Source organism: Eucyclogobius newberryi, unplaced genomic scaffold (genome assembly GCF_026437365.1).
Source record: "Eucyclogobius newberryi isolate DKJ021-1_F unplaced genomic scaffold, fEucNew1.0.hap1 SCAF_15, whole genome shotgun sequence".
NCBI classification, from domain to species: domain Eukaryota; kingdom Metazoa; phylum Chordata; class Actinopteri; order Gobiiformes; family Gobiidae; genus Eucyclogobius; species Eucyclogobius newberryi.
The window spans coordinates 28,734,363-28,760,579 of NW_027315779.1; the positions used below are offsets into that span (position 1 = coordinate 28,734,363).

General features: G+C 41.4%; 1 protein-coding gene across 6 annotated transcripts in view; it reads left to right on the top strand.

Moving 5' to 3' along the window:
- LOC140361217 (cell adhesion molecule 1-like) overlaps positions 1-26,217 on the top strand; it is a 222,880-nt gene that overhangs the window by 186,469 nt on the left and 10,194 nt on the right. For 2 of the 6 annotated variants that reach the window (XM_072446946.1, XM_072446947.1), the window contains 5 exons: positions 5,660-5,818; positions 8,964-9,060; positions 9,438-9,610; positions 12,276-12,377; positions 14,589-14,621. In XM_072446946.1, coding sequence (XP_072303047.1) covers positions 5,660-5,818; positions 8,964-9,060; positions 9,438-9,610; positions 12,276-12,377; positions 14,589-14,621 — 564 coding nt within the window. The remainder of the gene's footprint in view (positions 1-5,659; positions 5,819-8,963; positions 9,061-9,437; positions 9,611-12,275; positions 12,378-14,588; positions 14,622-26,217) is intronic. The other 4 variants (XM_072446948.1, XM_072446949.1, XM_072446950.1 and 1 more) reach the window with 3 other exon arrangements.

Genomic DNA, 26,217 nt, shown 5'->3' on the forward strand with positions numbered 1-26,217 from the left:
TGTTGTCTAAAAATTCTCTGCAGTTTTTCCGACTGGCCAGACACATAAGGGATAGAAACACCCTTCCTTCTCTGTTCAGTTTCCCTTTTGTCCTGCTTCTTGGTTCTCTTCACTCTGTTGAGAGCCCAAGCGGGGTAACCACAGGCTGAGAGGGCATTTCGGACATGTTTTTCCTCTTATGATTGTATTTTGGACCCAACTAATTGAATTAAACACAGTTATCGATTAACCGATGAATGTGAATATTTAAGGACATGATGATTATAATGAAATTGATATTAGATCTTGTCACGGAATCAGACAAACACGATGCTATTCCGTAACACATTGAGAACACAATTCAACTTAGAATATGAAACGACACAGAAATATCAGACATTTGTAAGGCAAGCTTGGGAGAAAACGCGGGGACTGATCACGCAAGCTGTTGTAAGCAGCCTGCGTGATCCTCCTGCGTCTCACACCGTTTTTTCCCGCGCTGGTTGGTTTTATTAGATATTCTGGAATAGGCGGGTCACATTTCTCATTGGTCAGCTTCACATGAAGGCACTTGTTTACAGCTGGTATTTTTCCGTAGAGATCAAGCCTTGGGTAAACATTACCCAAACTCCTCTGGGCTGTCACCCCAGCCCTGGGGTAAACATCCTTTGGCCCATCTTTATGACCCCTTCACAAATGCAGTTTGTCACACACCCGTTCTTCTCTTAGACTAATGATGCAGATAAAATATCACTATTATGCAGATAAAATACATCACAGAAATATAATCATATATTCACATTTTATCACAGGTTAAGGACAATAGTGAATTGATATTAGTGTATTTTAGTACTTTTTTGGGTAGTTTTATTTATTATTTTATTTGATTGTGATATTTGTATTAATGAATTGGATCATTATTTTAAATTCTTTCTGATTAATTTAATCATTGTATTTTTAGGAGGATTGTTTACTGATAAATTCTGACTGTATTTTAGGATATTGCTAAGGATGATTTATGAAATGTACAATTGTATTTTAGGAGGTAGGCCTATTACTGATAGTGCTTTGGAACAGACGTCACCGCGCAATGCATTGTGGGTCATTGAGAGTTGGCAACCACCAGTTTTCTGGGTCTGAAACCAAAACAAAACAAAGGAGAAGCAAACGTTTGGTGTTTAATGGACGTACGATTTGACCTGTGCATCATCAGACATAACTGTTAGACGTGGCAGTCGATGCTGATGCTAAGCGATCCCTTAGCAACACCTTTAGTCCGGGAAAATTGTAGAAATGACAAATTCCTGTAGCCGTTAGCATTAGCTAGATTATTATGAATAATCTAGAGATTTTCCTCTGGTACCAACCCATCGGCCACAGTTACGAGACCCAAAAGCCTGGTTCAAAGTCACTGCTGAGATTGTAAACCTTTAGATGATAGGTCACATGTAGAACTGGCATCTGAGCTAATGGTTTTCTGATGTAGATGGGAATGTAGAGACCATTAAAAGGATTATCTTATCTTATTAAGATCATCTTTATATGTTATTTATGACTCCAGATAAATATAACAAAATAAACGTTTTATTCACTTTTTATGGACACTGGCTTTACCATTCATTTGAACTTGATGGGACCATTGGATGTGATTTAAACTTTTCCATCTCGGTCTGTGTGAAAGATTTTGTATTTTACTTTGCTCAACCAGGTCGGTGTAATCCCTCTTTTATCCAGGAGTGTTCTATTGTAGAAAAGATTCCGTTTTAGTCATCTGGACAGCTGAAAGCTGTTCACTGATAATACAAAGTAAGTCCAGCTGCGTTTGATTCGACATCTAGTAGTCATCTGGACAAGTCATTCTCAATCTGTGGATCTAGTCTGAGAGCTCAGATATTTATCCTGCGCTTGAGTAGGCCCTGCCCGCCGGGCGGAGCCTCCTGATAATAGCTGTAATATTGTGTTTATCTATTTGTTTGCACTCTAAGTTTCCCCTGAACCAAATCTTCTTTGTTACCCTAATGGCCCTGTAATGGGTCATATAAATCCTATTGTTAATTGGTTGCAGCTCCCTCATCACAGATGGGTACCTGATTAACACTGTCCTTGTCCCTCCCTACGATGTCGGTCATGTGACCTGAGCAGCACAGCATGTTTGTTGTGATTGTTATCTGTACACTTTTATTTAAATTATTTAAATTAAATAAATGATAATAGTGACTGCTATGTTAAGAAAAGACCAGTGTCGACCACATATACCGGCCTGAATTACTAACTTCTGGCACCAGCCTCTGCTTGGAAGACTTATTTCAACTTAAATAACCAAAAATGAATAATTGTGCTGCAAAAAGTTATACGCGTCTCTTAAATAACTGTTAAAGGTTATGGTTGTCATATGAGCCAATGTAAATCCAGCCCATGAGCACTTATCACCACATTATCCCTCGATTAACTTCACTTGTTCATTGCAGATTTATGAACTAAATCCATGAGAGCTGCTGAAATTTAAGATTTTAATTCACACTCATAAATTGCTCAGCTCCACACTCTAGTCGCAAATGGGTGACATTTCTATTTGAGACTCCATTTGCTGACCATGAGAAGAGTTCAACAACCTTCTCAGTAGAGATGTCGGGAACCAAACAATCTTACGAGGATTGTAATTCTACGTCTTGATGATTTCTGCCAGAGATGATTGTAAAACAGAGGGTGAATGAGATATTAGCTCTACTTTTCATCACTTTGCATTGAGGTTTGGACCATGTTGTTTTAATGTCGTATGAATACAAATATTTGTTACAGTAGGGAACTTGACATTTTAAAAGTAAATGTCAACAATGACTCTTGGATGAGAGTCGAAACGTCTATTTTTTCAAACTGAGTCCAGATGACTACAACTGAAGCTTTTTCTACTATGGAACACGCCTGGACGAATGAGGGATTACACCGACACTGTCTTTTAATGTTGCCACTCACTAGTAATATTTCTTAAGCTATTTAGCCGTAGTAACATGTTTTACTTGGAATTTGAGTATTGCTTTTTAATCAAATCTAGATCAATTGCAATGCTGCCTATGAAGCTAGTGCTAGTGCTAGTGCTTGTGCTAGTGCTAGTGCTAGTGCTAGTGCTAGTGCTTGTGCTAGTGCTAGTGCTAGTGCTAGTGCTAGTGCTAGTGCTTGTGCTAGTGCTAGTGCTTGTGCTTGTGCTTGTGCTTGTGCTAGTGCTAGTGCTAGTGCTTGTGCTAGTGCTAGTGCTTGTGCTTGTGCTTGTGCGAGTGCTTGTGCTAGTGCAAGTGCAAGTGCTAGTGCTAGTGCTTGTGCTAGTGCTAGTGCTAGTGCTTGTGCAAGTGCAAGTGCTAGTGCTTGTGCTAGTGCTAGTGCTAGTGCTTGTGCTTGTGCTAGTGCTAGTGCTAGTGCTAGTGCTTGTGCGAGTGCGAGTGCTAGTGCTAGTGCGAGCTTCCTCTGCTGGAAACGCTCAGTGAAACGCTGTCTGCTGAGTTCAAGGCTTCATTGACTGGGCGAGAAACAAAACTAGACCAAAAGAAACCAGCGCAGCGTCCTCTTTGGAGCTTTCGTCAGATGACAATAACAATGTGTTAGTGAGCTAGAAAATATAAGGTAATTCTTTATTGTCTCCAATGGGACAGGAAATCCCACGCTTTAGCACAGAAAAGACATCAATCTCAAAATGAACACAAAATTAGACACCAAAAAAGACACAAGGATACTACATCAGGAGCCTATCAAGCACTACATCATAAGCATTTTAGTCTTAATTTAATCTGTTTTAATTACTCATTCCCTAAAGCCTGTGCATCTTATTTGCAATTAACAGCAGGTTCTTCATCATAGTGCGCAGTAGTATTTTATTGAAGACCATGAACGAAGCACTGTTTCCACAGAAAGACAACTCGTAGTGATCTATAAAATTAGCAGAACCCCGACCATCAGACGCTCAAACGCTCTCATTGTCTCTGATGTTAAGGTCACAAGCCTGAAGTCATTGTTCTTGGCAGGACTTTTTTTTTTGATACAGGGCAAAGGGAATTGTCCTGTAACAGCCGAAAGTTGGAATAGGTGGATCCATCAGTGAAGGACTTTAGCAAAGAAGCTGATTTTCCATCTGGCCGACTCGCCTTTTTGGTGTTAAGTCTTTTAATTATTGTTCTTTCTTTATTTTTATAGAATTTATTTTGATCTCCCGTTTTCGCTCTGGTCTCATTTATTGTGTTTTTTGTTTTATGTTTTTGAATTCATTCTTTTTCGTAGACACAAACACAGATCCAGATATTTCCTTTCTGACTTTATGGAACACAATGAAGACCTGTAGAGGAGTTCATGGCTTACACAGGGTTAGGTCAGGGGATGAAACACACATCAATTGCCGGGCAGTGGTCAAACGCTCCGTAAAGGTCTGGGATCAATTTAGAAAGCAGTCTGGCCATGGTACTTCTTCACTCTAGAAAATATTTGTATTTATTTTTTTGCCCGTAGGCTTTATTCGACAGGAGAGTGAAATGGGGGTGAGAGAGAAGGGAGGACATGAGTCAGGATTCAAACTCACAACACTGCATCCGGCTGCACATAGAGGGTGCCAAACGCTTTAGATAGAATCCACAATAGCATCATTTGCACAGCTGAAAAGAGAAATTTAACGGCATTTTTACACCTTCAGACACGACACTTTACCTCACAATTGTCCAAAGCTCCAGCTGCAGCTGATATGGATGGTTTTATCTCTGAGTTGTACAATATCATACTTGATCTTAATAGTGGACACATTTCATTGAGCTTGGGAAGAGGACGTGTGTCTCATTATAAGTGATGCCTGCTCCTCTGCTCTTTTACCTTCTTTATACATATATGCATACTGTATATGTAGCATATACTGTATATGCTAAATGATTTGAAAATTTACAAATTTACCGAACATTGGGAGGAAATGTAGAAATATGTCAAGAACAGTTGTTTTTGTTGCAGATTTACTTCAAAAGTCTCAGTACTCAGTCTTGCCTCCTTAAATCCCTATATTTTCCACATTAGCCTCACTCACTGAAGATAGAGGCCCAGAGGCAGTAGATTACTTTGAGATTAAATTCAGATGCGACCAAAAACAAATCTTGATCACCAGCCAATAATATTTACAATATACGCAGTAACTCCTTTGCCACAAAGTCTTCCATTTGTCCGTGGCAGTTTTCATCTGAATCCTGCAGCTCTTCTCTAAGACAACTTCTCTACAAATGTTGAGTATTCCACGAGGTCACAGTTTAAGCCCAGATTTTTATTTATTTGATTTTTTTCACCAAGACTTTCAAAGACTTTAATTTTCCAACAGCCTTCAATCATTTCTCATTTTCTACAAGTTGGTGAAGTTGTTGAAAGATTCTTTGAACTGTTTCCCTCTGTGGATTCAAGGCCCTTAAAATGAATAACTTTCTTTGAATTTGTTGAAGCTGAACTGAAAATTCCTCAGCCTTTTTTGGAGTATTTGAAAACCATCAACACTTCAAAAATGTAAATATTTTTACTTGACATTTTCAACTGGATATGGGTTAGTTAATCTTTTGAATGGTAAGAAGTACTAAACATGCGGCTTCCTTGTAATTCCCGGTGCTATTCTAACGTTTCCACTGTTCGACCTCGTACATGATTGTGTTTATGTCTTTCTCTTTTCCGTCAGGCAAACCCATGGTGGAGCTGACGTACGACCGCATGTACACGGTGACGAGCCGGCTCACCTTCACCGTCAGTAAAGAGGACGATGGCGTGCCCGTGGTCTGCATCGTGGACCACCCGGCCGTCAAAGACTTCCAGGCCCAGAGACATCTAGAAGTACAATGTAAGCCTTTTGTGAAGTGCTTTGCGTTTTCTCATGAGATCGTAAATCGGTGGCCGATGTGGAGGATTGTTACGAATCCTGAGAAATTGATGCCCAATAAGCTCTGCCGATATTTTTGGGCCTTTTAAAAAAATATTTTCCCAATATGTTTTACTACAAACTGGATAAGAAAGTAGAGTAGGTACATTTTTTGCAGTTCTCTTTTCGCACTTTTAATAAAGCTTTATGCTAGATTTAGACCATGACATCAAAATTGCCCTTAATGTAGGTGTGTCCAAACTGTGGCCCAGGGGCCAAATGCGGCCCTCAGACCAATTTTTGTTGGTCCAAACAACAAAAAGTAGTACTTTTTACTGTAAAATTGGAAAAATTCAAACACGTTTATGTCATATCAACCTAATATTAATGTTCCAAGTCTTATTAAAGGTGTGGAGGCATCAAAACTATGTCAAATGTAGGTTGTCTGCCCTCTGCTCCGTATAAGCTCCGTATAAATGTGGCTCTCGGTGAAAAAAGTCTGGACACCTGCCTTAACGCCTCAAGTTGGACACCTATTCTTTGGCGGGCAGACGATCTCCGATGCCCTGGACATACGTTTCAACAAGACGCAAATCCGCCTTTCGATGCCTTGTGCAGTGACTGATATTTGGAGGAACGACTGCGGGTCTGGAGAGACTTCACATGTAAACTCGACACCTTTGCCACGGCGCTCTGAACGCACTAAAAAGTACAAATCGTACACACCACCTCGATATAGCGACCGAACTATGAATTGGTCTATCTGTAATTGGTGCTGCACTATGAAAATGTACACGTGTAGTCCAAATGTTTCTTGACTCTAAAACCCAAGAAAATAATTTTCAACCACCACCAAAAACCCAATTACACCACCAGAGCCAATCACACTCTCAAGAGCTCTGTGTCCTTCTCACAGCGGCGAAAATCCCAATCCCAAAACAATTTCATTTTGCTTTAGCCACGTCATTATTTGGTGCGTTTTTTTTTTTTTTATAAATAATACATGACAGAAAGGAATGACATAGTGCAAAAGTCAAAATTAGTCCCTAATGTGCTTTCCTGGTTGGACAAGCTTTGACGCCCTCTCTTTTGTGAACAACTTTACTCAAGACCTGTTTGAAATTAAGGTGTTTTTTAAGGCATATTTTGCAGTAGTAAAAACAAAGAAACAAACAACAAATGAATGCCTTAAGTCAAGTATCATCCACGTGCATTTATGTTTCCATCGCTTCCTCTTTTTATGTCCTACGTGAGGTTTTGCCACAGGACTATTACCAGAGCAAAACAGCTCTACTGTTGCTTGTTCTCCCTTTAAGGTCAGCCGGCTGCCAGGAGATGGATCGTACCTTCCTGAGTGCTTTTATGAGGCGGGTGTGCAATAAAACAAATAATTCAGTTAGCATAATGATCATGGCCCCTGTGTTCCAGCTCAGCTCTATTTCATCCACAGAAGAGAGGCTGTTTGTGGGTCTGTGAGCGCAGCGGAGGGGATTTTCCTTCATGCAGTAATGTGCAGAGGCGCGAGTACTTCCAGGAGATCATTATACTCCGCATGAGTCAGTCATGTTTACGGCGGTGAGATTACAAGTCTGTATGAAGAGCAAAGATCATTTTAAAATTAACTCTACGACTAATTTGCAAGGGTCAAGTGTACGCTTGTGCAATTTTTTGGTTTTAGAAATACAACATAATGTTAATGATTCAAATGTTTCTTCCTATTCCCTCATGGCAGTTATCCAGTACAAAAATAAAAAGATACAGGGACAAAAAAATCATACAATTTAAATCTTCAAGCTTCATTTCAAGCTTAAAATGTTGCGTAAAAGTAGCAGTTATGTTAGAAACAAATACATGGTGAGCTTTTAACACACTGATTTACCTGAACAATTAATCAATTCATTATTTTTGACATCTCTCAAGCTTCAAAAAGTATGCTTAAACTTTATAATGACCTTTAGATGTTGCGTGAAAGTAGTCTTCATTTTAAAAGTAGGTCTAAAAGTTGTTTCTACCCTAGTTCAAAGGGTCTCGGTTAAGTTCTGTAAGTTCTATTGGATCAGACACATAAAAAGGAAGAAGAAAGAGTCGTCCAATCACAGCGCTTTAAGAGTGGTCCACCTGTCTGACTGAACTTTGTTTGAAATGCTAATGCTGCGCTTCCACACCGAACCAGTTGTCTTTCTGTTTCCTGTTCTACATGAAGACTGATTAATCGAGTCACTAATAACTAGGGCTTTGTGACATGGCCTTCCTTAAAATTATGATTGGAACTATAATTTATTTAATATTTATTTATGTATGTTTGATTTAACTAAAGTCCCATTGCGATCACTATGCTCCGTCTCAAGGGAGTTACGGTATTGTTGATGCCATTTGTAATGCCTATGTAAATGTGAAGTAAGCTATATATTAGAACTTAAATTATGTTCAAAATTGTTGCATATTATATCATATTTTTGTAATTGTTCATCACCTGTTTGCCCTCAGGAACCCAACATGTTCTCTAGATGGTCGAGGTTATCGGCATTTGTAACTTTGTGTTGTGTTTTTACGTCCCAATCAACATCTGGACAATATTGCGCGATTGATGCACTGTCTTCACCCAAAAATTTAGATGAAAAACTGAGCTAGTATCCATGTTGCACTTGTTTGTTTGCTGTCACTCCCACTCTCTGTTCAAGGCAAGAGAGAATTCAATCTTTATGCCAAGATGATGATGAATAAAACAGGTTTCAGTCATGAACATCTCTCACACCAAGAAACAAACATACTTTGATAACACCAGTCCAAGTCATGTCATAGAGTCATAGAATCATAAGAATAGTACATTTCTGGTTCAGAAGAATACCATCGCTGGGGTCTCAACGTGCCCCACTGTCAAAACACATCAACACAGCTTTTGATTTCTCCGTCCAACATATTCTGCTTTTCAGAACAGCTTCGGTCAGGCGTGTATATCTGCTCACTTCCAAAGAAACAAAGGGGGCTTTTGACACAGTCTCCCAGAGCATTTCACTGTTTTTTTCCTTGGTGTTCCACAGGGATCATTACTTTCCTCCCTTTTGTTCATATTTGTCAAAGAACCATTCAGAAATGTTGATTCTTACAACATCCATGTTTTTTGCAGACAAACCTGAAGTCAAGATTGTTGTGGGGTATCCTCAGGGTTTGACCAGAGAGGGAGAGAACCTGGAGCTAACATGTCAAACTAAAGGCAAACCACAGTAAGTCAAACGGATGATCTTTGGTCCTATGGAGTAAGATGGGAATGCGAATTATTGTAACTCATTGACATTAGTACAGCAGATGCCGATGAAGCATTTATAATTTGTGGACAAGGTAAGATTCCTGTCTCCTCACAGTTCTTTCCTTTCCTTTATCTTCATGAGATTAAAAAAAAAAAAAAGCATTGACTTCTATAGAACGTTTAGGACAAAAACTAAAAACTTAGCACAGAAAAAGGTTCTGTTTTCCAACTACAGTAAATTAGTATTAAACCAGTCATGAAACTAGTAGAATCTTAATATTACCGAGTTAATCAAAGCACAGAAAAAAAATGTGTCACCGCATCGATCTTACGTGTGTCTTTGCTCTTGACCAGGCCTCAGAGAGTAAAGTGGGTGAAAGTTGATGACGACGTGCCTTCCCACGCGGTCATCACCGGAGGAGAACTGTACATCGAGAACCTCAACAAGTCGTACAACGGGACATACCGCTGTGTGGCCACCAACGCAGTGGGAGAGTCCTACGACGACTACATCCTCTACGTCTACGGTACGCTGCACTTACACATTACACATACCTTCCCCCTCTGAACTGAAGGTTATCTTCACATTCTAGAAAGCGAAAAGGAGACTAGTACTGCATGCTGTAGTTATCCACACACACTACAAAGTCTGCCAATATACTGTAACTCGACTAATTATTTCAAATCATCATGCAAATCATGCTAACATCTAACGGTCCACTGGTGCTGCTAGACATTTCAAGAGTGTAGTTTCCGTTTTTGCCCGTAGACACCTTCAGAAGCATGGATCCACCAGCGAAATATCTTTTCTACTTGATCTCAGACGTGCGACAGAATCTATGCTCCCTCATTCCAGTTCATGGTCTACGATCCACGCTTTCAAATATTCATTTCTTCATTTATCCTGCTGTGATAAGGCAAGGTTGAGCCTCATTGTTTCTTGTGCAAGGGAAAGATTAAGTTAAAAAAGTAAAATAATGGAGGTCTTAAGCTTTCCCTCTGTCTGACAAAAAGAAAGAAATTGACAATAGAAAGTACCGGTAGTTTAAACATGGCGTGAATCATTTCAGTAAAGAGTTCATTCTTTCCTCAAATATATTGGCTTTGTTAATTAAATCTACATGTAACCATATTTCATAAGTCATTATTAATTCCCAATACCCTTACATTTGTGTGAATGCCTGCTTGCACCTGTTTATTACTTCATTCCACATATTTTCTATGTTTTATTCTGCCTGTTGGTCTCTTATCTCTGCTTGTTTTATTATTTTTTACAGTTTTCTACAGTTTAATGTGCTAAATTTAAATGTCTTGCTATGGCTATGTCTTTTTTTTTTCATCCTCAACTTTCTTTCCAGCTTATTTTACACATTTCTACAGTATAATCATCTCAAAATAACTTAATTGCCCTTTCCCTGACTGTCCACGATCGGTGCAGGAATATGGGCTTATGGAAATCTGCTAAATCACTTAAAACATTTCCATGATTTAAAATAAATCATGAAATCAAAACCTAAGATTACAATTCTCATTATGCTTGTGAAACGCAGGTAGATTGCAACAAAGAAGCTGAATCGTTGCTGGATGTTTTTTTATAATTGACAAGATATTGCAAAGACTGGACAGATTATTCGTTGAGATGTGCGCCCTCTGTTGGCTGCAACCACATTAGAGAGAATAAAAAAAACAACTGTAATTTTGGCACGGTAAAGGCTAAATGCTGCAGAATTGTGCCTAACAATTTGAACCATTAATTACGAACTTGTAGGAGACTTCTGTTTTATTTCCTGAATTCAATACATTTTCTGTGAGACAAATTAGGCGTGTTTCCACTGGTCTTCATTCCACTCTAAATGCGTCCATCGCCCTTCTCTTAAGTGAACCGTACCGGCCCATTTAAATGATCAGAGATTATTGGATAAGACAAAAAGCAGTGTAAAACAGATAAAAACACTGACTTAATCTGTGACGGTAACTACAGTATATATTGAGCCGATGTGCTTGGTAAGACAAAGTAAACACACGTTAGCATCAGCTGATTACTGTCTATTGATGCATGGAAGTCACGTCAAGATAAAATAAATTGTGCTGGGCGCGTTAATGCGAAAATGTCACGTTAACACATCGAGTACTTGATCTTAATTATTTTGTCGCACGTTAACGCAGGTCACATTTATCAAAAAACCTGAATGAACGCGCCTGTCTACACGCCATGCTCTTTTTCTCCTTCTTTCACACACACACACACACACACACACACACAGAGGGGGCGGGTCCGCAGCGGCCCCTGGTGTCTGTACTCTTTGAGGTATTGCTTGACCCTGTTTACTGACAGCGCTACAGAAAAGCTCCACCTGAGTTTTAAATGATTTAAAAAGACCTCTCGGAGAAACGGCCCGCTAAAGACTAAACCAGGACTAAACCAGGACTAAACCAGGACTAAACCAGGACTAAACCAGGACTGAACCAGGACGGAACCAGGACTGAACCAGGACTAAACCAGGACTGAACCAGGACGGAACCAGGACTGAACCAGGACTTAACAGGACTTAACAGGACTAAATCAGGACTATCTTGATAGTAGATAGCAGACACAAAGGACAGCCACAGACACTTTTGATTTAGAAAAAAGTATGTTCAGCCTTAATTAAAGAACATTCCAACCTTCAAAATATCTCATTTGAAAAAAGACATGGGCAAAAAAGTATACTGAGCCTATTGTTGTTTGGACATTTTTAAATCATTTGGTCTCAGATACAATGGAAATCATATTCAAGTCAAATTAAAACAACACTAGGTAAATTCTACAACATAATTAGGACAAAAAGTTAAATAAAAACGTATTTATGGACCAAAACTAGCCTTAATACACTGTTTATTGAGCTTTTCGCCCAGCATCTGACAAATACCAAATCAAGCATGTGATTAATCACAATTAACACACAATTAATTCTTGTTTACTGTAACTTTAGCCACGTCTCACAGCCACACAAACGTGGAATTAATAAACGACTCTTTGTGAATCGCTGAGCTCGGCTTTAAAGTGCACGTTTGAGTGAACAGAATTACTCAAACCAGTGAGAATGAAGTGAAATAGTCTTCCAGATCCAGCAGCCATCAGCTAACCTCAAACCCATTCTTTTCTTTCACTCATTTGTTTCTCCCTGTGTGTTGTGTCATGTGTTTCATCAGATGCTCCCACCACCACTCCCATCCCCACCACCACCACCACCACCACTACCACAACCACCGCCATGCCCACCACCTCCTTGCCCCTCCCGGAGAGCCACCCAGGTACAGTACGCATGCAGCCTCTCATTTCTATATCTGCTCCATCGATCATGACGAAAGACGGCACGGTGACGGGGGAAATGAGTGTTGTTCTAGACGTGTACAAACAGGATGGAGCTTAATGTGATTAGTAGACGCTGTGTTGGACCTTCACACTGTCAAACACTGAGCAGTGGCTGGTCCGGTAAGATTGGAAGGACCCTGGAGCCAATTGGATTTGTTAAGTGTGACATCACGAGTCCAAATGTTCAGAGTTCCACTGACACAAACAGCAGAAACATGGGATTTATTCTGAGCCTTCTGATTAATTAAAGACATAGTAGGGAACTGATATTTTCCCACTGAATAAATACCAGGGGCCCATTTTTGTTTTTTTTATATTGGTGGTCGGTCCATTGGAACTGCTGCCCAGAAAGTAATGTTCCCATCGAGCGCAGTGTAAAAATAACTGCTCGTGTTTGACTGACAGGGACCTACATCTTTACAAAGGTCAGATTTCGTGGCCCTTTTCCCTATTTTTATATCATGAACGGCTTTCCGGTTCAAAATCCCTCAATTGTCTTAAAAACAGGTTTTAAATATTTAGCTTCAGCCCACTCTTCTTTGCGCTGCTCAACTTCATATGTTACGTGTTTCGTGAGCCTCTTCACTTGACGTTACTTCCGGGCCACACAGCCAACAATGTAGCTAGCGGCTAAAAGCTAAAGTGGCGACATTGACATTGCCATTCATTTTACCTTTCGCCTGTAATGCCCACATTTCCCCAAGACATGGCACTCTTCCCTCTAAGCTGCGCCTGCGCAGCTGCGCACTGCTCGCACTTAGTGAACTGCTCGCACTTAGTGCGCGCACAAGAAAATCTTTGGCGCGCAGAAAATAAAATTTACCACAAACGGCCACCGGGGCCAATCAAGCAGGAAGCGCAAGTGTTTGACACTGAAGAAGACTCTTGTGGACAGTAGAAGACTCTTGTGGACAGTAGAAGTATCTTGTGGACAGTAGAAGACAGTAGATAATTAATCATTATTTAATGCATTTGGAAAACTGGAAATGTGTACATTGAGCCTTGCATTTGTTGCTTTGTTACAAGTTACAGGTCAAATCTTGCGTGTAATTTATAGTAATTCATTAGTTCACACAAACACAGCATATTTTCCTCGGCCAAATTTTAGAACCTCATGTGGCCCTCGAGTTAAAACGTTTGGGGACCACTGGCATAGAGGCTTTGCAGAGGAAAGAAATAAATGCAGAATAATCTGAGCATAAACCTAAAGTAGTTTCTCGTTTACTCTAGCTTTAGCCACATCACATCTTTTCCTTATTCAAAGAATCATTCCAAAGCACCAGTCGAAATGTGGCTTATGATTTCAGCTAGGTTCCTCTGAACATGATCCTTGCTCGAGGGCCCCAGGACAGTGAAGGCTACTGGACACTAAAGAAAAGCTTTTCTTTGCTCTATTAAGACACATCCATGAAGTAGCGCAATTTTGATGAGAGATGATTGGAATTTTTTTACATTTTCTTTGTTCTTCTTGTTCATTTTTTTCTGACTAGGCTTAACGTTTTAGATTTACAAGCTCTTTTTCATCCTTTGTAAACATACATAATATAATGTAAATGGAAGAATACATTAGAGACGAGCCGTATTGTATGACCTCGTCACACTTTATCTGCTAACACATTATGTCCTTTTTGTTGCTCAGTATTTTGCCAACCATAACCATTCATTTACATCCTTCAATTTCCATCTGCTGAGAAAAACATTCTACTTCACCATATTCCATCACGAGATTTCCTGGACTCATATATATATATATATATATATATATATATATATATATATATATATATATATATATATATATATATATATATCATATAGCTTATTATGAAAGGGCAACAGACAGTATTTTTACACTACGTGGTTCTGTCTTGTGTTTCCCTGAGTTAAAATCTTGATTTGGTGAGTATCTTTTTCGGAGAGTTCCAGTTTGTCCTCCGCCTCTTCCTCTGCAGCATCACAGTCTTTTCAAACGGTGTTGTTCTTTGGATTGCAGTGTGGTGCCTCGTGTCCGTGTTCCAGCCTGTCCCGTTGTGTTGTGCGATGCTCTTCTGATGGCTTGCTTATAGATGTGGTTTGTTTCTCCCTGCCTCTTCTTGATTTGCATGTTGTTCCTCGTGTTGCACACCTCCCCGTGTCCTCCACCACCTCAGACACCACGCCCAGCACTGAACCAGCAGCTCATGGTGGGTACTCTTTCTACTTTTGCTTTGTTTTTGTTGTTCTTTTCTTTTTATTCTTTTACTCGGCGGTGTGATCGTCCATGAGTCACTGGTTCATCTTCATCAGATTAAGCTTGGTTGTTTCATGTGCTAATATTGGTTTACTCTGACAAAACAACAACACTGAGTCCACAAAATGTTGAATTGTGTACATTTTGAGAATTTTGGAGAGATTTGGACTAGTCTTGAAGTATGTTTTTGCCAATAGAACAAAAACAAACGATGATAAGTGTTCCCAATTATTAATCATATTTTCACTGTCTGAATCACAAATGGCATTACATTTCCTTTTTATCCCAAAGATATAATGAAATACGTGTTGTCACCTAAGCCGCACTGGTCAACAAAGGTCCTCGGGTCAGTGTATTTATGGGTATTTGGATTTTGTATGTTGTAATTTAAATTGCAAAATACCAAATACAGATTTTTACTCAACATACAAGATAAGCAAAAACACACAGACAAGCTAAAAAAAACTGTTTTGGTCAATGGGAAGAAAGCGCACTCACTAAACTATAACCTATATTGGAAATCCCTAATGCTGCATTATCTCTCTACTTCTGGTTGTGAACACCACTATAACTCTGTGCCAGGCCCTGGAGCCAGGTCTGTCAGACAGAGAAGAGGCAAGAATATTAGTTGAAGGAATATAAATTGCAAGAGGAATTATAAAATGAAGAGAAGCTGCAGTGGTCAGTCCAGACTGGGGGTCCAGTCCATCATCTTCCCTGAGAAGATGATGAACTGGTTTCCCTTGTGTACTCTGGGGCCTGTATCCGGTGCATCAGTCTAAGTAATATCCATGTATTTCAGGTGCTTTTTCATATTATCCAAAACCATGACTTTAAACTTTGAAGTGGCTTTTTGAACTTCTTGTGGTGCTTTTATATGTTATTCACTGGAGGAACAGTTAAACTCATACTTTCTCAGAACTCATACGTTCTCTCCCATGACCATACAATAATTTAGAGAAAAAAGAACCCCCTTTTCCTTTCAGTCTCTCTGTGTTTTTGCTTATTTTATATACGAGGTAAAAAGTAAGTTACATTTGTTTTTGGTTTATTATTTTCTTGAAAACCAAAACAAAAAATGCCTAGTATTTTACTTTAGTCTTTTGCATTTTGCAACAAAAATCAAATAAGAACTCAAAACTGAATTATGAAAACAAAATCCAAATACCCATAAATCATCACATGAGGTTCATAAGAGTTTCATAAAAGCATCTTTGGCCGCTCTGGGTAAAAAACATTTTGTAAAAATATTTTTGTTTGCTGGTTTCCATTTCAAGTGAAAATTATATATAAATAATGAAATGTAACAATGTTAAATGCATATTTCTTTGGCATCCCACCCATTCACACACACACACACACACACACACACACCCATTCACACACACACACACACGCACGCACACACACACACACACACACACACTCACACTCACACACGCACGCACACACACACACACACACTCACACTCACACACACACACACACACACACTCACTCACACACACACTCACTCACGCACACATACACACACACACACTCACATACACACACACCAGTTGTGCGCAGACGACGTCAGTGTTCGCATGTGTGAGCTGCGATCGCGCTGCAAACCTGTGGGTCAGTGGATCTGACCGCTCCAACAGGATGTTTGTGTCGCACCCATTTTCACTTGTTGAACACCTGTTTTCATGGCTCACTGTAGTTTGGACAGCTCAGACATTGATATTCTCTGTAAAAGACATAACGTGGAGCTGGAGCAGTGACTTTGCTTCATGTCTGATTCAGCATGCTGCATGACACTCTGGTTGTCCTGACTACTTCAGGAACATGTAACAGGAACAGATGTATTTACAGGATTAAACCTCATTGACCAAATATATCAGCTAACAATGCATTTCAGACATCTGGGACTACTACCACAACTACTACTACTACTAATAGTACTATGTCTGCTACTATTATTACTACTGGTACAACTTCTATAACGTCTACAGTTATGACTATGTTAGGACTACTACAAACACTAGTACTATGAATACTACTACTACTTCTATAACTACCACAACAACTATTACTACCACTGCTGCTGCTATGATGACTATTAGTAATAGTACGACTTATACTACTACCACTGCTACAATAACCACTACGACTACTACTATCATTGTGTCTGATGCTGCCACTACTACTACTAGGTATTTGATAAGATTCTGTGGAGTTCTGTTTACTTGTTTTTGACAAAGTCCTCAATTTGCAATCTTATTAGCCCATGATATTATTCCAACCTTATTTGGACTCGTCCCTCTACAACTACTACTTCATTCACAAATGGGTTGCAATCTATATTTCAAACACATCTACATTAAATAGGCTATACATATCAGTGACCTTCTGCTGGTAGCTTTACTAATGAAAGGTCTGTTTATTTGATGGACACTGGTTTCCTCATTGAGATGGCACAGTGTCGATCACAGCTGCCAGCTCTCCTGTCTCCGCTGGGATAATTATGCACATAAGTAATCACAGTGAGGAATAATGGGCTCTTTACCGGCAGCAGGACTGGGGCAGGTGACTGGAGTGAGCTTTAATCCCAGGACTGTATCGGGGTGTCATTAAACAGAGCAGACACCCCGAGCTGACGGGAACATGGCAGGTGGAATTAGCACAGAGCTGTAGCATGTGATAGCTCTGCAGAACGCTTGATTAGTACAGGAGGGACCCCACATGCGACAGAGAACAGAGTCCAAAAAAGTAATTTTCACTTGTATTGATCAAAAGTCTAGTATAGAAAATATTGTGTTAACTTATTATTGCTCAGAAGCAAGATACTCAAAAGCAAGTCCTTTTTTAAAACTGGAAGAGCTGGAGTTTAACAGCAAATCAATATTAGCACAGGGTTGGGACTTTGAAAGTATAGTAAATGATGCACATATGCTGCACTAATTATGTGCAGGAGTATGACAGTAACAAACAGAGGCCCTGCTCAACCAGAACCTCCTCCAGAGCCCCTGAGAGGATGAGGGTCCTTTTGACGTTTGAATCTCTTGAATCTAGTCGCTAAGTTTGTTTGACAATCCGCACATATAGTTTGTTTATCAGGCTGAAGTCGGCAGTTCGTGCTTGTTCAATGCAGCCATTGAGGATATAAACAGCAGTGATATCCAGCCAACTTAAGCTCCAACAATGTGGACAGACCACAGTATATTCGAAGGCCAGAATTCTGTTGCTGGGTTGATTTTACAATCTATATTATGACATTTGATTGTCACGCTAAATACGGCATTGGCATAATTAGCATAGTTAGCAAAAGCTAATGGAGGCTTTGTCTTTGTCAAATTTCAGGTCAGTTCAGGTCTTTAGACGTTATTAAAGTGTATTTATATCATGTAGGTCCCTTTTTGGTTTAGTGTAAAATGATTTGTTGTTGCAGAGTTACAACATAAAGGTAAGCAAATAAACTTTGACCAAAAACTGAAGTAACATCAATTATTTCCCTCAATTATTCTGGCCGCCGTTTACATTGCACTGAGCGCAAATGTGCAGAAGGCACAGCGCCCGCTCACGAACCAGATTCTGAGTGTGGACCTTCCCAGACTCTTTGTTTATTTTCCTTTGGAATTTTAACAAGGGAAATCTGAACCGTGAACAACCGCAGTACAGACAGTTTATTAAAGTCCCGACCAGAGAGCAGAACACCCTGGATCACTGTTACACAACTCTCAATAGCCCGTGCTACCCTGGGCTTTGCAGACCAAATCATGGTTCACCTGATCCCCACGTACAGACAGAGGCTGAAGCTCTCCAAACCTGTAGTGAGGACGTCTAAGAAGTGGACCAATGAGGCAGTGGAGGAGCTACGTGCGTGTTTGGACATTACAGACTGGGAGGTTTTCAGAGCTGCCACAGATAGTTTGGATGAGTACCGGGACACTGTGATGTCATACATAAATTTAATCGTCATGCTGTCGATTCGAGGACAGCATTATACCAACACACACCAAAGTCACTTTCAATAATGACAAACCCTGGTTAACACCCAAACTGAGACAGTTAAGACAGCAGACGGAGGCGGCGCACAAAGCAAGGCAGAGAGACAAGTTACAAACAATTATTAGTAAGGAATTAGCAAAAAGCTAGATCTAAGTACAGTACACGTCTGGAGCAACAGTTCTCTGCATCTGTGTGGCGAGAGTTCCAGCTTCTCACCAGCTACAAGCCCAGAGCCCCCCACGCTTCTGATGACCTGAAACTGGCCCTGAATAATTCACACCCCTCCTCCACCTTCACCCTGAACACTTCAGCCAGCCCCACCTCGGACCCTCCACCTCCCTCTCAATACAGAGTTTTGTAAGTCATATTAACGGAAAAATGCAGGACAGTGTCAGACGGAAACACTGTCCAGATTAGCTGACTCCCGTCTTCACACACCATTAACCTGCCACTCCACTTCATCCTGCAGCACCTGGACTATACACAGTAACCTATGCCAGGATCCTGTTTGTGGACTTTAGCTCTGCATTCAACACTTGTCCTGCTCTGCTCCAGGACAAGCTTTGCCAGCGCAACGTGCCGGACTCCACCTGCAGGTGGATCACTGACTTCCTGACGGATCGGAGGCAGTGCGTGCGGCTGGGGAAGAATGTCTCACGCAGACTATCAGCACAGGAGCTCCACAGGGCTGTGTACTTTCTATCTGCTCTTCTCCCTGTACACAAACTGCTGCACCTCCAGCCACGACTCCATAAAACTGGAAACCCTCATCGGGCTCGTCTCGGACGGGGATGAGTCTGCCAACAAGAGGGAGGTGGACCGGCTGGTGTCCTGGTGCAGCGGTAACAACCTGGAGTTCAACGCTCAGAAGACAGTGGTGATGATCGTGGACTTCAGGAAAGTCACAGCCCCCAGCCTGACAGACTCCCTCATCACCACCGTGGACCCCTTCTGATTCCTTGGCACCATCATCACACAGGACCTCAAGTGGAAGCCCACCATCAGCTCCCTCATTAAGAATGTTCAGCAAAGGATGTAACTGGAACAGAAAATATAGGCCAGAAGGTGAGAAGGTGATCGTCTGCAGACTTCCATCCGTGCAGGACCTGTACGTCTCCGGGACTCTGGAACGAGCACGTCAGATCACAGCCGACCCTTCTCACCTTGGACTTGGACTATTTGAGCCACTCCCCTCAGGCAGGAGGCTACGGCCCATTTGGAGCAGAACCTCCTGCCACAAGAACAGTTTCTTCCCTTCTGCCATTGGACTCTTGAACACTTTGTCACTTTAATAATTCCTATAAATACATCCTATTCCACTGTTTTGCACTGCCAGATTTGCACTTTTCATTCTCGATTTGTATTTAAATCACTTTTATTCTACACATTATATTCTGCATTTTATTTGATCAGAATATAGAATAATCCACTGTTTTCTGCTGTACCTTAATGCAGAAGAAAAGTTTCTAGTTTGTGTATTGTTCACTGACATGGGCAATAAAACTGATTCTGAATTAACCACGATAATAACACAATAAAAACAGAAGTCAAGTATCGTAATCGGTATTGGCTCCAGAAAATAAATCAATAACCGTCCTGTCACAATCAGTATTTGGCAGCTAGATCCTGCATTTGACCTTCCCCTACTCAATGAAGAGGATGCCACTCTTTTTTGACAACTAGGCCCATCTACAAACCTGTGCTTGCAAAAATGCTGTAATTTCACAAATTACAGAAATGGCTGATTCAGAAGCTACAAACTGGATCCACAGGGTTCTGTCTTGGGTCCGCTTCTTTTTAATAGACACATGAACAATTTTTGCAACAATATTCAAAATGCTCAGCCCCATCACTCCACCAGTTACCTCACCTTACTCCAGAAGCCTTCACCTATCTACCACAAAACTGTTTATGTTCTCAAATGCTTTAAGGCCAGCTCCTTGCACCAATACCCACTCTTAATGGCAACGCAATAAACATCAAATGTAACACAGTAGTCTTGGTCTATTTCTTGATAATTCTCTCGTTCACTTCCCATATTCAAATGAAAAAAAAAAACAACTCACACACAGAAAGAATGTGTTGACAAAGCAAGCTGTCGACACATTCTTCCTTGGTAATGGTATATAATATGGGCAACATCTACAGTCAGTGTTTATTACAGAGCTCTAAGGTTCATCACAAACCTCAAATCACTCACTCATCACTGGTTGGATGGCCCTGTCACTCATCATGTCGTTTCATTCGTAGGTTACACCCTAGTGACATCACAGCATTCTTGAATCACTATCATTTCAAACTGAGCTGGAGACAGGACAATTCCTTAACTGTCAGATTGCAGATTTCTTGACCTGGTTGTGGTTCACTCTGTAATTAGGCCCGAGCCCAGCCCCTGGCAAGTACAGTGAACTAGCCCATGCCGAAGGCATGGATCATGCATACTTACTTCTGCTATGACAGAAATAGTCAACAATGAGTGAATGGGCGTAGCCCATTCACTCATTGTTGACAACAGCAGCGCGAAGCGCTGCATTCCTCCAAAAACAATCCTGGCTTGTTTCTGCTCAAATCAATGGAAGTCAATGGGGAGTGGGCGGGGCATCCCGACGAAATAGGGAGTGACGAGCGAGTAAGCGCTCGTAATGATGATTCCACCCCATGGCGGCATGGGGAAGGCTTAGAGCTTTCAAACGATGTATAATTTGTTGTTATAGTGCAAACGGCTATATTGTTTTTGCTAAAAATATTATTATTTTTATTATTAGGCCCGAGCCCCAGCAGGGCGGAGGGCCTATTGCTCCCGCAACGCTGCCGAAGGCAGCGTTGCAACTGTCTGACCAAACATGCGGGCGCAGCCCGCATGTTTGGTACCCCGTCGCCCCTGGCAAGTACAGTGAACTAGCCCATGCCGAAGGCATGGATCATGCATACTTACTCCTGCTACGCCCATTCACTAATTGTTGACAACAGCAGCGCGAAGCGCTGCATTCCTCCAAAAACCCTCCTGGCATCGTCCCGTACGCGAGAATCCATGCCGCAGGCATGGGCCATGCTTGTATCTGCTCAAATCAATGGAAGTCTATGGGGAGTGGGCGGGGCATCCCGACGGAATAGGGAGTGACGAGCGCGTAAGCGCTCGTAATGATGATTCCACCCCATGGCGGCATCGGGAAGGCTTAGAGCTTTCAAACGATGTATAATTTGTTGTTATAGTGGAAACGGCTATATTGTTTTTGCTAAAAATATTATTAGGCCCGAGCCCCAGCAGGGGGAGGGCCTATTGCTCCCGCAACGCTGCCGAAGGCAGCGTTGCAACTGTCTGACCAAACATGCGGGCGCAGCCCGCATGTTTGGTACCCCGTCGCCCCTGGCAAGTACAGTGAACTAGCCCATGCCGAAGGCATGGATCATGCATACTTACTCCTGCTATGACAGAAATAGTCAACAATTAGTGAATGGGCGTAGCCCATTCACTAATTGTTGACAACAGCAGCGCGAAGCGCTGCATTCCTCCAAAAACCCTCCTGGCATCGTCCCGTACGCGAGAATCCATGCCGCAGGCATGGGCCATGCTTGTATCTGCTCAAATCAATGGAAGTCTATGGGGAGTGGGCGGGGCATCCCGACGGAATAGGGAGTGACGAGCGCGTAAGCGCTCGTAATGATGATTCCACCCCATGGCGGCATCGGGAAGGCTTAGAGCTTTCAAACGATGTATCATTTGTTGTTATAGTAAAAACGGCTATATTGTTTTTGCTAAAAATATTATTAGGCCCGAGCGCCACAAGCTGGCGAGAGGCCTATTAATCTCGTAAGGCCGTGCGAAGCACGGCTGCGAAAGTGCGCACGTAGTGCGCACGAAATCGAGCGCGAAGCGCTCGCCCACTTCCAAACACTCACTAACGCACTCCTCCACTCATGCACGCCCCGTGCATACTAATTAGTTGTAGGAAAATGGAACATTACCGTTGTAAACGGGCGAAGCCCGTGCAAAAGTTCGCACTAAACGAGCACTTTACATTGGGATGACGACCGCGAAGCGGTCGTCATCCCCATATAAAGCACTCATTTGCGCTAAGTAGCTCACGAATACGTTCCCCATCTCTTGCATGTTCCGTGCATATAAGCATGTAATGCAAAAATTGAACATTATTACTGTATAGAGGGCCAAAAACACAAAGTGGGCGGAGCCCACTCAAAATTATCGAAAGTACCCGTCAGTGACCAGGGACCCACACCATGAGGTAGGAAAGCGCGAGCGCTTTCCGAAAATGTATAGTTTATGATATTTGAAAAATGGGAAACATTGTTTTCGCATCGGAATATTATTCTTTCTTTCTTTCTTTCTTTCTTTCTTCTTCTTCTCGGGACCAACCCCCCTATTTTTCACCCAGTGAACATTGACGAAAAGTCACAAAAATTTGCACACCTCTAAAAATCGTGCCTCTCTACATTCTGGCTATTTCCCTTTTCTAAAATAAAAAAAATTGGCGCGTCAGCGCCACCAAATGTACCAAAAATGCATTGAGAGATGGGAAATGACCCAAAAAAAATCTGATCGTAGAATCATGAAATTTGGCGCAGAGGTAGATGGTGACAAGAGAAGTAAAAAATATTATTACGGCAACGCCGTCCCCCGAACCAAATGTCGGCCATATTGCTTCAAAAATGGCTAAACATGACTTCGGAGTCTTTCCAAACGTCGTACTTTTACAAACTCCTCCCAGGGCGTTGGCCCTAAAAAGCTGAAATTTGGTGAAAATGCTACTGAGGAGTGGGACATCAAAAGTTATCCAAATTACATTGATACCTCTCACGGTCTCTGTGCGGCGAAGCCGCAAACTGTAACTAAAATTTCAGAAATCTCCCATATTTAAAATTTCTGCCGTTTGCGCAGATAAAGTCCGAATTGCGTCAAATTAGAATCAGTTGTTAAACTCTTTGCCCTAAACCTACTTGAAGTGAAATAAATTCATTTGGCGCCACAGCGCCCCCTACAGATTTTATATGGAGGTTAAATGTTTAGTTTTGCGAAATTATATGAAATTTGACACATAACTCAATTTTAGCATCCCCATCAAAAAAGTCAATGAGACCCATGTCATAATTGTTATGGCGTTGCCGTAACGATGACCGAAACCTCCCATGTTATTCCAATGGGGCCAGAACATGTTTACACTTTAGACTTTCACAAACTCCTCCCAGGGCGTCAGCCCTATTAACCTGAAATTTGGTGAGACTCATCTTCAGGACCATCAAAAGTTATCCACATTTTCATTCAAAGAGTCACGGTGTCTGTGCGGCAAAGCCGCACATTTTGCCAAGAATTCAAAATAAAATTGCTTTTTGATGGTAAAACAAAGGGGAGAACATGTGACAGCGTCACAGATTCAGCAGTAGGCGTGATAAAAGAACAATTGGGGCGCGTTAGCGCCCCCTCCTCTTGCGGCGTGGCGGCGGTGTGGCGGCGGCGTGGCGAGGGCCGATCATTGCCGCTTGCGGCTATATTTATTATTATTATTATTTTTCTTGTTCTTTTTCAGCGCTTTGATCTCTAATTTGACCCCCTGAACATGCTCAAAAACTCACCAAACTTTGCCCAAAATTCAGAATCGGCGAAAAATTTTATTTTTTCTGGGCCATTTTTTTTTTCGTTAAAAAATGGCGCGACAGCGCCACCGACAAAAGTCAAAATACATTGCGCCTATGGGAGACGCCCCGAGGTCAACTTTGGCGTAAAGCTACGAAATTCGGGACACGCATTCCTCTCGTGAGGATAAACAAAAAAAATCATTGTGGCCACGCCCCCAAACTTACCCTATGGCCGCCATCTTCCTTTGAAAATGAAAACAAGCTGAGTTAGCCATTTTGTTTACGTCAAACTTTGACGAACTCCTCCTAGGGCGTTTTGCCCACCGACTTCAAAATCGGCGTACGTCCTCTGGACAAGTGGGGCATCTAAAGTTATTCAATTTTTTGAGATACCTTTTACGGTCTGTGTGCGGCGCAGCCGCAAAGTTGGACAACTTATTTTGGAATATTGCAGGTCTAAAAATTGCTCCCATTTGATCAAAACCAGTCCGATTAGGACCAAATTTGAATCAGTTGTTAAACTTTCTAGTTTGGACCAGTTTAGGCTGACAAAATTGAAATGGCAGTGATAGCGCCCCCTACAGAGTGACCTTTAAATTAACATTGAAGGTCAAAAATTAGTTTTACCAAAATTGTCTAAACTTTACCCAAAATTCTATTTTGCCGTCCCGATCACAAAAGCCAATCACAAAAATGCCTAAATTTTTACGCCGTAGTCGTAGCGATGACAGAAACCTCCCATGTTATCCCTATGGGAAAACCACAAAATCTCTCAAATTGCCACATTTTTATGTTTTACACTTTAACGAAGTCCTCCTAGTGCGTTTTGCCCACCAACCTCAAAATCGGTGTACGTCCTCTAGACAAGTGGTGTATCTAAAGTTATCCAAATTTTAAGGATAACTTTTACGGTCTTTGTGCGACGGAGCCGCAAACGTTTCCCAGAATTCTGACTATTTGGCCTTCAGAGTGGCCTATAAACAATAGAGTTTTTCCAAATGACATGATATTTTGAACGAAATTCTAATTTGCCATCCTGATCATACAAGTATGAGAGCCAAAGTCATATTTTGTACGGCGTAACCGTAGCGTTGACAGAAACATCCCATGTTATCCTTATGGGAAAATCGTAGAATCGCTCAAATCACCACATTTTTACGCTTCACACTTTAACAAACTCCTCCTAGGGCGATTGTCCGATCAAGTTCATATTTGGAGAATATCATCTACACAAGCGGGGCATCAAAACTTACCCATATTTTGATTCTAAGTGCTACGGTCTCTGTGTGGCGGACCCGCAAATATATGTCAGAAATGGGAAAACAGCGAAATCTCTAAAATCACCACATTTTTACGCTTCACACTTTAACGAACTCCTCCTAGGCCGATTGCCCGATCAAGCTCATATTTGGGGAAAATCATCTACACAAACGGGGCATCAAAAGTTATCCATATTTTGATTTTAAGTGGTACGGTCTCTGTGCCGTGGAGCTGCAAATATACTGTCACAAATGGGAAAAACGCCAAATCCTTGAAATGTTCACATTTACGCTTCACACTTTAACAAACTCCTCCGTGGGCAATAGCTCGATCAAGCTTTACTTTGGGAAAAATTATCTACACAAGCGCGGCATCAAAAGTTATCCATATTTTTATTCCAAGTGCTACGGTCTCTGTGCGGCGGCGCAGCAAATTTGACTGACACTTGTGTTCATTTGCACTGGATTGGCCATGTCCAATGTGTCGCCGTCTGTCAAGTTCTTTTTTTATTCAACACACAATAAGGGCGCCATCTTTATCAAGTCGAAAGCGCAGAGTCGGAAGGCCGGCGGCCCGCGAGGGCCGTTGGATGCCGCTTGCGGCTTTAATTATTTTTATTTTTCTTGTTCTTCTTCAGCGCTTTGATCTCTAATTTGACCCCCTGAACATGCTCAAAAACTCACCAAACTTTGCCCAAAGTTCAG